The sequence below is a fragment of the Alternaria viburni genome, assembly GCF_023758015.1.
Source record: "Alternaria viburni strain BMP 2772 chromosome Unknown scaffold_4, whole genome shotgun sequence".
Taxonomy (NCBI): Eukaryota; Fungi; Ascomycota; class Dothideomycetes; order Pleosporales; family Pleosporaceae; genus Alternaria; species Alternaria viburni.
This window is the reverse complement of record NW_026055773.1, coordinates 1-14,537: the sequence shown is the minus strand read 5'-3', so window position 1 is coordinate 14,537 and position 14,537 is coordinate 1. Positions and strand designations below refer to the sequence as shown.

Genomic DNA, 14,537 nt, shown 5'->3' with positions numbered 1-14,537 from the left:
GAATCAATCTCGTGGATCCGCACGAAGTCACCTGACCGCGGGATCCTGGGCGACGCGCTAGTTGCTAGTGCCCGCCCGCGCGCCCTTTCGTCCCCTCAATCACAAAGCCCACTCCACCTTACGTCAACCCACATACCACACTACTACAATGCCCGGTCTAGTCCAGCGAGGACGAAAGCGCCCGTCGCGTGCTATTAGCGAGGACCTCGACGAGTCTTCCGATGCCTCGTCCTCACCTTCCACGAACGGCAAACGCGCCCGCCATGGCCGAGACGCGCCTTCCTCTTCCGCGCAAACGAACGGCGACGCAAACGGCTCGACTGAAGGCGACTTCAAAGCAGGCTCTCTCGTCAGGGTGAAGCTCGAAAATTTCGTTACATACACGGCTGCGGAGTTCCATTTAGGGCCGAGCCTGAACATGGTCATCGGGCCCAATGGCACAGGAAAGAGTACCTTGGTCTGCGCAATCTGTCTGGGTCTGGGATGGGGCAGCGAACACCTGGGAAGAGCCAAAGAGGTGGGACAATTTGTCAAACACGGCGCTGCCGAAGCCACCATCGAGATCGAGCTCGCAACGGGTCCTGGCAATGGCCCCAATCGCATTGTCAGGCGTGTCATACGCAAGCGCGACAACAAGTCCCAATTCTTTCTTGACGGTCCACGTGTGCCGCAGCAAGATGTACAAAAAATGGCCAGACAATATTCCATCCAGATCGACAACCTCTGCCAGTTTTTACCGCAAGACCGTGTAGTGGAGTTCGCGAGGATGAGCGACGTCGACCGATTACGAGAGACCCAACGCGCTGCAGCGCCTCCGCAGATGGTCGCATGGCATGATGAGCTCAAGAATCTGCGTACACAGGAACGCGCTTTGGAGACGAAGCAGAATAACGAACGCAACCATCTGGACATGCTGGAGAAAGCACAAACCGCAACAAAAGATGACGTAGATCGCTACCATCAACGAGAAGGCCTTTTGCGAAAGTCGAAGTGCTTGAAGTCGGTCAAGCCTATCATCGAGACGAAAATCCTCAAGACTGAGATTACTGCAGTAAAGGCAGAGATTAGAGACGCCAGACTGGAACTCGATCAAATCAACATCGACATAGAACCAGCGCGAAGGGCTCAGGCAGAAGTCGAAACATACCAGAACGATATTGAGCAAATCGTAAACCTTCGCAAGAACCGGGTCGACATGATCAAGACACAGGCTGAAAAGCTCGCGACTAAAATCGAGACCGGCAAAGCGAAAGCGGCGGAAACTGACAACCAGATCAAAGCCGAATTGAGTTCGAAGAAAAAGCGCGCAGATGACATGGTTCGCCTCAACCGTGATATCACCAGGCTGGAAGCCCAGCGACAGGACCGACCCGAGCAATTCGACGCTGAGGCTTACGAGCAGCGCAAGTCGAATCTTCGCGACCAGATCTCTACTAATATGGGCCTCATTTCCGACAAAAGGAGTAGCATGAAAGAGCTAGCTACCCGCGCTGGCGTCGTGAAAGCCCGACACACGCAGCTGAAAGCTAATCAGGATCGGCTGAATACACAGAGCGGAAAGCAAGCCAGCCTTTTGATGAGAATTTCCCGCGAGACCGCTGCCGCATGGGACTGGATTCAAAGGAACAAAGCGTCTCTGCAGTTGAAAGGTGAAGTCTTCGGGCCACCGATACTGGAATGTTCTGTCTCAGAGCCCAGGTATGCTAAGGCCTTCGAGAGCCAATTGAAAAAGGGCGATCTCATTGCCATCACTTGTACCACCAACGAGGACTCGAAGATGCTGGGCAAGCGTCTACTCAGTAACAAGGCCAACGGCGGGCAGGGACTCAGCGAAGTCTATCTTCGAACATCACTAAAGCCCCTCTCCTCGTATCAACCGCCCATGGACAGGGCAGGCTTGGCCCAATACGGGTTTGAGGGTTATATTTTAGACTACGTCAAAGGACCCGACGAGGTCTTAGCCATGCTGTGCGAAGGCTGTAAACTGCATCAGATCGCGTATGCTGCAACGCCACTATCTGATGATGTACATAAGTTTGTGGAGGAGCGAAGCCCGATTCGTAGCTGGGTGAGTGGTTCGGACACGTATCGCGTGATCTCACGCTACAACCAGTCTTCTACGTCCGTTGTACCACTAAGGCCAGCACAATCTTTCGTAGATCAGCCAGGCAATACGGATGAGTTGCGAGCCATCATTGAGGAACAAAAAGGGCTAGTACAAGAGGGAGAAGAGCTACGCGAGAACCACAAGATCCTCAAGGACGAAGTCAGCAAACTCGAGGGGGAGAATGAGGATCTCAAACAACAGAAGGTATATGCAACTGCCACTGGATGCAAAGGCCCCAACAACTGACAATGTGGCAGGACGCTGTGCAAGCTGAGCAAGACGGCTTGAGAAAAGCTTTCGCCGAATGGGAAGCTCTACCCGACAAAATTGGTGCGTATCTTACCCATGTGAGAAGGGGTATCCGCTAACTATGTACAGCATCGAAACAAGCCGACCTGCACAGCAAAACGCAGGAAAATGCGGAGACAACCGCCCGCATCAAAGCCATCAAAGCTGACGCTCGTGCCACACTACTGCATGTAGCGAACCTGACACTTGAATATGCTGTCAGTCACAAAAGCTTCGTCGCCGAAGTCCTGCTGACGATCCCACAGAAAGTTGTAACCCAAATGAGGGCATTCCACGAATCGCTTGTCGAGGCTGAGATCCGGCTCATCGAAGTCAAGTCGGAGCTCAGGGGCCTCATAAAAGAGAACAGCGCGATCCTGGACAGACAGAAAGCACAAGAACACAAGATCAACGAGCGCACAAATCACGAGCGAGTTCTTCGGGCCAAGTACAGAGAGCTGCAAGAGGCTACGCAGAGCGACATTTACAGTCTCTGCGAAGAAGAAAGGCAGATCGTCATGGAATACAAAGAGCTTCCCACACTCGAAGCATTGGAGCTAGAGGTTCAGTCGGTCAACGCCCGGCTAGAGATGATGGCCGAAGGTAATCCTGGGGCGATCAGGGCCTATCAGAAGCGTGCGGGCGACATCGAGAAAACGCGTGAGAACCTGGAACAGTACGCTGCTAGTCTCGAAGAGATCAAAGAAAACATCACAGAAATCCGCCAGCAGTGGGAGCCTCAGCTCGACGTTCTCATCCAAAGGATCAGCGGGGCTTTCGCACACAACTTCGAGCAGATTGGATGCGCTGGTGAAGTCCAGGTGAACAAAGACGAAGACGACTTTGACAACTGGTCCGTCCAGATTTCAGTCCGTTTCCGGTAAGCTCAGACTATCGTGCTCATACGCAAACCTAGCTAATGATCCGAACAGAGAGAACGAGCCGCTCAGCGTATTGAACTCTCACCGCCAGTCCGGTGGCGAGCGTGCCGTGTCAACAATCTTCTACCTCATGGCATTACAAGACCTTGCCCAGTCACCATTCCGCGTCGTCGACGAGATCAACCAGGGTATGGATCCCCGCAACGAACGCATGGTACACGAGCGCATGGTGGACATTGCATGCCAAGAGAACACAAGTCAATACTTCCTCGTCACCCCCAAACTTCTGCCTGGTCTCAAGTACCACGAGAAGATGAAGGTGCATGTCATCAACTCTGGAGAGCACATTCCAATTGCACAGGGCGTTCAGGGTGAATGGAACTTGTCCAGTATGGCTGAGATTGCATTGCGAGTGAGGAGGAGCGTTGCAGTTGCATGAGCACTGGAATCGCGTGGCGCAGACCATCACGATCCGTGCGCGGGTGGGATGAACAAGTGTACGAATACCACGGTAGTCTAGTGTCGTTCATGGTTTGATACGTTTCACAGAGGATGTGTTTGGTAATGGCGTTGAGCAACCGCCATGCAGGTACGACGGACAGCAGTCAGCGACATTTACTGTACATCGAATGTTCTCAATCCCTCTTATCAGCGCTATCCTATAGCGCGCGCAGAATATATTGAGGTACCCGTATCCGTACATGTGCATGCAATCGTTTCCCTGGATACACCGTGTTTGTGCGACCGCTAATGCGACTAAGCGTCCCTCTGTACGACACCAACAGTTGAGGAATGCGTGCACCAGTTTGTTGAGCAGAGTCTACTCGGTACCGATGCATTATACGAGCCTTTGAGCTGGAAGGCTGATGATATTCTCGTACGATACGAGGTATGCTGGCGCTGCTTACATGTGTTATAGGCTGGGATGGGGCTATGGTTCGATGCACTTCGTACCAGGGTCACGTCATGGCGCAGCATTACCTGGGTAAGGTTGCATTGTGGCGAGCAAACATGGAGGCGTGGGACTAACGAGTAAACCTGCGTTGGAGGCTGGAGAGGTATATATCAGCCGTGAGTGCGGGCTTGTGATGCTGGACATTTAAGTTCTATCGCTCTCGACATCGCTCAACTCAGCCTGGACCAATCTCCCATATTTGAGACAAAAGCACTCATATCGAACATCGCTACCACCCACCAGGAATCGCATCAAGATGTTCCCCACCCCCTTGATAACTTCCCTCCCCCTCCTCATCTCCCTCACCACCGCCCTCCCCCTCACTAATGTCCGCTTGCCCTTCTACGACCGCCACACCTCCCTCGCCGCTGAACAAACATGGCACATCCCCCGCCTCGACATGCACATGATGAGCACCAGCACCGGCATCCCCGGCAACGGCCCATGGCCCGAAGGCTCAAAGTTCGATTCCACCATCGACTTCGACGTGCTGGTGCCAGAGGAGGCTCCGCTACCAGCATCGAAGTGGAATTGCAAGGCTACGATGAAGAACGGGACGATTATCGAAGATGTGGTGGGCTGTGTGAATGGGAAGGGGGAGGTGGGCGAGGTGTCGTTTGGGATGACGGGGTATGAGGCGGTTGGGGAGAGGAGGGCTGAGTTGAGCTTTTGGTTGTGGGTTTATAGGGTTGGGTATGTTGACTCCCTGATACTCTCTTGCTTGGCTGCGAGACCATCATTTGGTGAGTTGTGCTAATGCTTTCATGCAATCGTGCAGGGAAGGTAGCGATGGTCGCGCAACCATACGTAACGGCGCAACAGCGATCACGGCCAACGACCCGCAGGAACCGAGTAGCTACCTCACGTGTCTTCTTGGTAGACCGTTTGATGGGCTGAGATGTCAGATCGGGAGTTATCTCAGTGTGAGGAAGGAGCTTGTTGTTGAGGGGTCGGAGGTGCGTTGAGTTCATGCTGAGATGAGTGGAGCATGGACGATGCAGCTAGGTTGGGGAGGCAAATTGTTGGTGGTCATATAGACGGTTAGTAGTAGTTTCGCGTTGGAGTTAATGCAGCAAACTGGTGTTATGAAGTTTATGTTACACGACATGTGTGTTGTGCGTCGCGTGGCGGGAGGGGCGTGTTTCAGCATCTCGTCACCATGTCTTCGCAATCATGACTTCAACTGGCGAAATTGGGCAAGATGGTCGTTAGCTATGGTCGCTTTCATGAGCATGACGCTTCGCAAGTAGAATAATAAGCACCTTGCGTCGAAATAATGCTCTTATTGCGACTGCTGCGATGAATGGAAAGTACTTACCCTGTTTCAGGCTGCGAAAAAGACATGTCAATGCTGGAGGCATTGCGTCGTTGAGGTGCTACTGCAGGTACACTACTGCAGAAAGACACGACGAGACTGTTGTGATTGTTTTGTTCGAGCACAATACCGCCGCTTTCCCCTCTTCTTCTCGACAACGCTTCTGTTCAATCTTACGAGCTTCAGTCTTGTCAATTACATTGCACTTTAAAGTTCCCATCGCTGACAGCTTTCTCAAAGATGAAGCTCATCTATGCGTCGCTGGTCAACGATCGGGCTTTTTCTGGAACTGTCAAGATCAGTTGCACGGTACGTGTTGTTTTATGTGCTGTTCTCATCTTGGTAAACGCGACTGATGGAGTTGACCAGACCTGCTTTTCAGAAGCCCGGCAGAAAATGGCTGGCACTGCACTGACGCGGTATTCAACCATTACATCACGATCTTCAGCAGCTGGAGCCGCACAAGATGACGGCATCTCATCCGCGCAAGACTTACAACAAGATGTCTCGTCCATTCCGCCTGCTACGTCAACGGAAATACCTCCATCATCCTCTCAGCTCAGCACTCCAGTTAAGGCGGGCATTATTACTGCCTCTATCCTGGTGTTCCTACTCGTGCTATTACTGGTACTCGAGCATACCTATCTCCGTCGCAAACGCCACGAGCGCGCAGTCAAACGAGCGATCGACGAGGTAGAGCGAGGAACTGAGCTGAGGAACACAACGACGAGTGAGAGCAAAGAGAACATGGTATTGGAGAGTCGAGTTGAGATTGTCGTAGATGGCGAAGGGCAGGATAGTGTGCGGGGTAGCTGGGATAGAGAGGGACATTGGAATGTGGATACAGACGACGAAGATGACGATGAAAACTTGAGTGAATTGGGAAGAGGGCGAAGGCGAGATGTTGGGCGGAATGGAATGAGCCTTCCGCGAAGAGGACGTTAGTGTCGGAGCCGTGGCAACGACACAGTGGCTAACGTCGCAAGAATCTTGTCTCCTATTAGTCCCCAATCTTTACGGTATCAAGCCTTTAAGTAGGCCTTACTTGTAGAGGCTTTGTATGCCTTAGTGTGTTCTAGTAAGATTTTGCGCAATAGAATAACCTTTTCTAGTCTATTTTCTAAAAAGTAAGGCTAGAATGTAGTGTTATTAGGTACTCTACTTAATAAGTTACTATAGCATATAAATCTTATACAAGAGTAATATTAAAAACTTAAGTATATATATTATATTTAAGACTTATAAAATACTACTACTCTACTACTTTTAAAGAGAAGATTAGGTTTATAGCTACGCTTTTATATAGTATATTATACTTATAATTACTCTTATTTATAAGAGTATCTTTTTATTAAGTACTTTTATTTAGAGTATATAACTAGATATACTAATTTATAACTTATATTAAGCTCTATAACTTTTAAACTAGATATACTATTAAACTACTAGTAGATATACTCTACTTAAAAATTTAACTACTAAGATAGTTACTTATTTACTTTTCTAACTACTTAAACTTAGTAATATAGTTTAGCTTAGATAACTTAGAGTAGAAATTCTTAGAATATAATAGATATAAGAAATATAATAAGTAAGATATTATAATTAGTATATTATACTTTTTATTTAAATAAAGCGCTATAGAGTAGCTATTCTTTTTAGATAATAATATCTAGTTAAGATAGTATATAAGACCTACTATATAGCTACTACTAGTGCCTTATATCTAATTTTATAGACTTAGTTTAGAAAAAAGATATTAAAAAATGTTTAGCTTTTAGGTTATCTTAGAATAGCTAGAAGATTTTAAGATTTTAAGATATTTAGTATATATTACTACTAGTACTAATACTTAACTATAACTATAACTATATATATTTATATACTCTTTTTATATAGTAGTTAAAAACTACTAAAATAATAAAGTAGTAATAGAAATACTATAATAGACCTTTAGTATTTATTTTCTAACTAGCTAATAACTATAATATAATAACTATTTCTTTAGCTCTTAATAAAAGTTATAGTAGTTTATTATAGCTACTATTTAATAGATAGTATTTTACTATATAAAGTAACTTAGAATTACTATATTTTTACTACTTTAGCTCTTATTACTTTTATAAAGTATTTTAGTTAAAGTATCTTTTTACTAAAGTATAGCTTTTTATAAAGCTAAAAAAAGAAATAAATTAATTATTTTTTTTACTTTATATTTTTAGTTATAAAAAAAAAATAGTAGATAATTAGTAGTATTTTATTAGTAAGATTATTAATAATGTAGTTTTAAATAAAATAGTCTTTCTAGTTCTTTATTTTTTAAAGTAAAACTCTATAACTACTAAAAAGCTTATATATTTTACTAATAAGCTACTATAGCTTTATTACTATAGTTTTAGGTATATAGAAGTAGTAGTATTTACTTATTACTTAGCACTTAGCACTTAGCATTTAGGTTTATAATCTATTACGTTATTATAATACAGGTATAACTACGTAAATACTAATAATAACAACAACAATAGCTTATCTCTTTCTCTTTCTTTCTAATACGCTCTACTAGTTAGCTTACCTATCTAAGCCTAATATCTACGCCTAACTCTTAAATACTACCTCTTAATATATTCTTCTCTTCTATCTTATTAATCTTAGCTACGTATTATTAAAGGCGCGCGCTTTAGTTAAATTAATTTATATATAAGATAGCTTATAAAGCTATATTATTCTAAAGAGAGTAAAGAAGTAGCTAAACTACCTAAGCTATATACTAGCGCAACTGTTATTAGCTATACGCTTAAGAAAGTCTTTCTTCTAGTCTAGAAGATTCTAGAGCTTACTATAGGTATTAACCTTTATAAGTATAGTGTATAAGTTCTTTTTTTTAATCTAAAGATCTACTAGTTCTATATACTCTTAACTACTAAAAACACTAGCTTACTTCTTAATAATTAATAGTATACGCAGTAGCTTATTACTAGTAATATAGCCTAGAATTAACTTAAAAAGCTTATCTATAGTGCTAAGGTTGTAAAGAGAAGGTATAGGCTTATTATAGAGCCTAAGGTTAAGAAAGAGGTTAGTTAGCTAGGTGCGTAGTATATATATGTTATTCTAGATAAACTCTTTAAAGAGAGTTAAGAGAAGCGTTTTCTAGCATTAATTATAGTAGTTATTTATATTTATTTTCTTAGTTTATTAAAGAAGTTACTTTATAAAAAGTTATAATAAGTGTTATAGGTTGTATAGAATTATAGCAGGTTTAGAAAGTAGCGTAAGATATACAAATACCTCTCTTTATAGACACTTATTTACTTAGTAAGCTATTACGTACTATTACTTTATATATTGCTATTTAATAATATATTATTACAACTCTAAGACTCTAGTCTACTAGACTCTCTCTTTTTACCTCTTGCTTTTATAAGTATAACGCTAATTATACTATTACTTATAGTGTTGCTCTAACCTAATAGTAATTACGTAATAGTTTATTATGTAATTACTTTTACTTAACACTCTAGAGGTCTTAAAGCTTAAGATAATTATATATTAGCTGCGTAAAGTAGCTACTTAGAACTATTTAGAACGTAATAGAATAGGCTGTAAGACTCTTTTAGGTCTTTCTACTTATTATAAGCTTACTAGAGTCTACAGAATTACGTACTAAGAATTTTATTAAATTATAGCTCTTTTAGGCTAGCTTAGAAGTTTAAATTACTACTATTTCTATATACAAAAAAACTAATCTTTCTTACTATATATTTATTAATTAAAAGTATATAGTAAAGTACTAATTATAGCTGTAAACATATAGAATAAAAATAGAATAGTAGTATACTTGTAAGAGTAAAAGCTTAGAACTCTAAATAAAAAAAAAAATTTTTTACTAATAAGATTCTTAAAAGTAAAGCTAAAATAAAAAATAATAAAAGGTCTTACGCTAGCTATATATATAATAAAGATAATAAAGATAATAGAAATAAGAATATTAGAAATAAAAGTAATAGAAATATTAATAGACTTAGTATATAGTGTTATACTAGTAAAGTAGCTTTTTAGAGTACTTATAATAGCTTTTAGTATAATATAAATATAGTAGTTAATAATAGTTTTTATAATAGCTTCTAGAATAATAATCTTAAAAGAACTTATAAAGTAACGCGTTTAAGAGAAAAGTAATAAATTAATAATTAAAGTACTTAATTAAGCTTTAGTAAGATAGTAAAGTAATATAACTAGTAATAAAATTAGCTTTAAACTTACTAAAACTAAAAGAACTTATAAAGAAGTATAAGAGAGAATATAGTTAAGAGCTTATTTAGTTAGTATAGCTTTAGAGTTAGATTTAAGCTACTATTTACTTTAATAGATTTTATAATCTCTAATTTACTATAAGCTATAGAGTAAGAATAAAGCTAGAGATAAAGATACAGAATAGAGAGTATATATAGAAGTATAATTTTACTTACACAAAAATTTAGTATTTTATTACTTTATAATTTATAGCTCTATTAGTTATAAGCTATTAAGAAAATATAATTATATTATAATTTTTTCTACTATAAATAAATATTAGTATTTATAAAATAGTTACTTTACTACTCTAAATTTTAAACACTTTAATTACTATACTAAAAGTAGTAGTACTAAGAATCTAAGCTTTAGTCTACTTTATATATATACTTCTAAAAAAAGAATTATAACTTTTCTATAAATATATTTTTTTATATACTAGTAATAGACTTTACTCTTTTTAAACTAGCTTACTATAGAATTATTATTCTTATAATAAACTATATAGCTACTTCTAAAATATCTTCTATTTTTATATCTATTATCTACTATTATATTATACTAATATTATAAATATTAGCTACTATAAATAATATAGTATACTTTATTACTAAAGTAAACTAAGATTTTAGTCTTAGCTTTATATAATTACTTCTTACGCGTTCTTAATATATAAAAGTTACTATAGTTTAAAGTAAGAAAGCTAAATATATTCTAAAAGATAAGATTAAAAGTATATTAAAAGAGACTAGTAGTAAGCTTAAAGTTATATAGTATATTTTCTCTATAGCTATTAATTCTAAAGAGATAGAAAGTAAGTTTACTAAATTAGAATTTTAGAATATTAATATTCTATTACTTAACGCTAGAGATATAAAGCTAATTATTTTAATAAGTAAGACTATAGCTAAAGACCTATATATACTATTTAAAACTAGTACTAATATTTCTCTACTTATATTCTAGAGTCTAAAGAAGTATTTACTAAGAGCTAACTTTATTTCTAAGCTTATCTAGGTTATCTCTTTAGTTAGAAGTATTATATATATAGACCTATTTAGTAGTATTATCTATAGTTCTAGCTAAGTAGTACAAGACTAGCTAGCGCGCTCTATCTATCTTAAATATAATAGTATAAAGAGAATTACGTATTTAATTAATATTTACTTAAATTTTATATAAATCTAAACGTAAGTAGACTAGTTTATTATTAATTAGTAGTAGTTAGCGCTTAAAGCTATTAACTATAAGATTTAGAATTTACTAATAAAACTAGAAAAGAGCGTTTATACTATAATTAAAGTTATTAATAATATAATAGTAGAATATTTAGGCTAGTTTCTAATATATAAGGTAAAATGCTATTGTAGTAAATTAGTATTAGAAGAGAAGCTTATATCTTTACGTACTTATTATATATAGAAGTATTAATATATATAGAAGAGCTAAAGTACTAAACTTTTAAAGCTTAGTTTCTATAATTATAGTATTAAGTATAAGCTTAAGAAGTACCTAAAATTTTAAAGAATTAAAGTCTTTTAAATACTAATAAAATTAATCTTATACTATATAAACTAGTATTTATAAGAAACTAACTTTAAGACTTAATACTAGAAAAGATAAAATAGATTTAAATAGCTTAGAAAGAAAAGCTTTCGAAGTAGCTATAAACTTTAGAAAAGTTTTTTAAGCTTAGCTAAAATTAAATTAAGTTTCTAAAGCTTCTAGCTTAGACTCTTTCTAGATATAGCTTATTTTAATAGTTTTTTATTAAAGCTATTTACTATATAGCTATAAAGTTTACTATTATAATTTTTTTAAAGTATAAATACTATAAAATCTATTATTTAAGTATTAGTAGCTTATAAATTAGCTTAAAAAACTAAATTAAGCTATACTATAATACTAATCTACTTATTATAACTATCTTTTATTTTTATTATATAATAGATTAATAACTTTACTTATAATACTTTTTACTTCTATTTTCTATACTTTACTATTCTTATCTTTTTTTTCTTTACTTACTTTACTTATACTATAGCTACTAAATTTAATACTTCTTTTATTTCTAGTATATGTAGTATATAATACACTACTAATAAGATAAGTAATATCTTTTTTAGCTTATTAGTAAGTTTTTTATTTACTTTATTTTTTTAAAGTTCTACTAATTTCTATAATAGCTTACTAAGTATATAAAGTATTAGTGTACTAAGTTCTCTATTTTTAAGCTAAAGCTTTTTAATTTTAAGTAAAGTTTAGAAATATTAGTAAATAGCTAATAGTTTTAAAAGTTTATATTTATTAGATTCTATTCTTTATAAAAAAGTATAAAATATAGTAGGCTATAACTAAAAAAGTTCTTAGCTAGAAATCTATAAAACTTAGTCTAGTTTTAGCTAAGTTTAAAAAACTCTTCTAAAGTATAAAGCTATTTAAAAAGCTTTTTTTCCTTAACATTTAAATTTATCTATTACTATTATAGTACTTCTTTTAAAGATAGTCTTTTATAATTTAATTTAATAAATACTTTTAAAAAATATATAAAAGCTCTTTTACTTAAACTATATTTCTATATACTTTAGTAAAGAATTTAGTCTAGTATACTATTACTTTAGTAAAGTAAAGCTATAGCTAATAGTATATTACTTAGAAACTCTAATTTATATTAGATTTAAAAATAAATATAAAAAAGAAATAAACTAAACTTTAGAATTATAGTAGAATATTAATATAGAGTAGAGTAATAAAACGTAGTCTAGTAACTCTATATAGTAATCTTAATATAGATATATTTTTTAAACACTTTATATTTACTATAATATAGTAGTAAGTATTAATAAAACTCTTTTAGTAATATTTACTATAGATCTAGTATATTAATAATATACTTATAGAGGTAAAAGTAATAGAGACCTCTTTAGTATACTTAAAGATAGGCTTAAATATAATAATAAATAAGCTATAAAGCTATATAGCTATTAAAATATTAAAATATACTATATCTAGAAGTTAAAGTAGAAATAAGCTTTCTAAAGTAGATACTAATAGTAATAATAAGCTAGCTTGCATTAGTGGAAGAGCTAAAAATAAGAAAGTAGTATAATACTAAATAGAAGCCTTTCTATTAGCTATAAAACTAAGTAAATAACTATAGTTATAATACTCTTTAGAGAGGTTAATACTATAGTTTAAAGAATAGCTACTTTACGTAACTTCTTATATAAAAAGCTATGTACTTAAATCTTTCTCTTTACTATAAATATTCTTTTTTAACTTCTTAATACTTTTATCTTTATTTTCTAATATACTCTACTTCTTTTTTAATAAATAATACTTAGTCTATTTTAACTTCTCTTCTATACTTAAAAAGAATATTCCTCTTTTTAATACTTAAATACTTAGCGTTATAGAAAATACTAATCTAAATAACTTTACTATATTTATAAGTAGCTTAATTAATATTAATATTTATACTAGCTACTCTTTAATAAGTATTATATAAACTTTAGCTATAAATATAGAGCTTATATAGCGCTTTAGAGATTACTTTAACTTTAATTATATTAATATTATTAAGTAAATTAATAGGTTAAAGCTAGTAGTAAGCTTATATCTTTTAGGTATATAAATTCTTATCTATATAAATCTTTCTTCTACTACTTATATAATTACTTTAGAGTAGCTCTTATAACTCTAGATACTAGGTATAAAACTTATAGCTAGTGTAAATAGAGTACTAGTAATATCTAATAAGTAGATATTTATTAACTTTAAAGTAAGTAGTAGATTTAATAGCTAGAAGTTGTAAAGAATAGATAAGTAATAAGAACTATTCTCTAAGAATAGAATATAGCTTTGTTAGAACAAAGTAGTTAAATACTATAATAAATAGTATAACTAATAAAGATTGTAATAAAGTAATTACAGAGTAGATAATAGGTAAAAGGTAATAATATTATTGCTAGGTAAAGAATAACTATAGAGAATTGCTATTTTTTTTATAGAAAATAGCTACTAGAATAATTATGTAAATATCTACCTATTTCTACTATAAGATAAGAATTTATAATTAAATCTACTTAATTCCTATTAATTTCTAGATTTATAATCTAAGTCTACTAAATTCTTCTTATCTTCTAAATTTATAATCTAGACTAGTACTAATTATATTAGTCTATGCGTTATATTGCATAGACTAATAATTAGTTTATTACTAGATCTTTTAGTAATTGTAGAAAGAGAGATAAGAAGATAAGAGTTATTAAATTACGTAATAACTCTAATATTAACTAGGCTAAGACAAATAAAGGTGTTTTAGAATCTCCTAGTATAGTAGATTAAAACTAGCTACTAAAATCTTAATTACGTAAGTTATTAGATTTACTAGGAATTTTTCTAATTTATTAAGAAATAATAATAAGTACAATCTTAATAAAGCTTAATAATAATAAAAAGATAATAATAACTAAGTTATTATAATCTTTACACACTCTCTTAAGCTGTAGTTTATAATAACTAAATAATAAGAAAATATAAGTAGTTTTTATAACTAACTTATTAATAACAATTTATATAAGAAGTTTTAATAACTATCTTAAAACTAAAAACCTATTTCTATTTCTATTTCTATTTGCTAATATAAATAGTTATATAATAATAACTAAATATAAAGCCTAGACTAGAATCTCTAAG

General features: G+C 35.1%; 1 protein-coding gene across 1 annotated transcript; it reads left to right on the top strand.

Moving 5' to 3' along the window:
• Positions 1–148: 148 nt before the first annotated feature.
• J4E79_002257 (uncharacterized protein) lies at positions 149–3,715 on the top strand (the record flags this gene model as incomplete). The annotated part of the gene is made up of 4 exons (XM_049351157.1): positions 149–2,311; positions 2,365–2,437; positions 2,486–3,275; positions 3,328–3,715. The coding sequence occupies 4 exons, from the start codon at positions 149–151 to the stop codon at positions 3,713–3,715; spliced, it is 3,414 nt and encodes a 1,137-aa protein (XP_049213795.1).
• Positions 3,716–14,537: the final 10,822 nt, after the last annotated feature.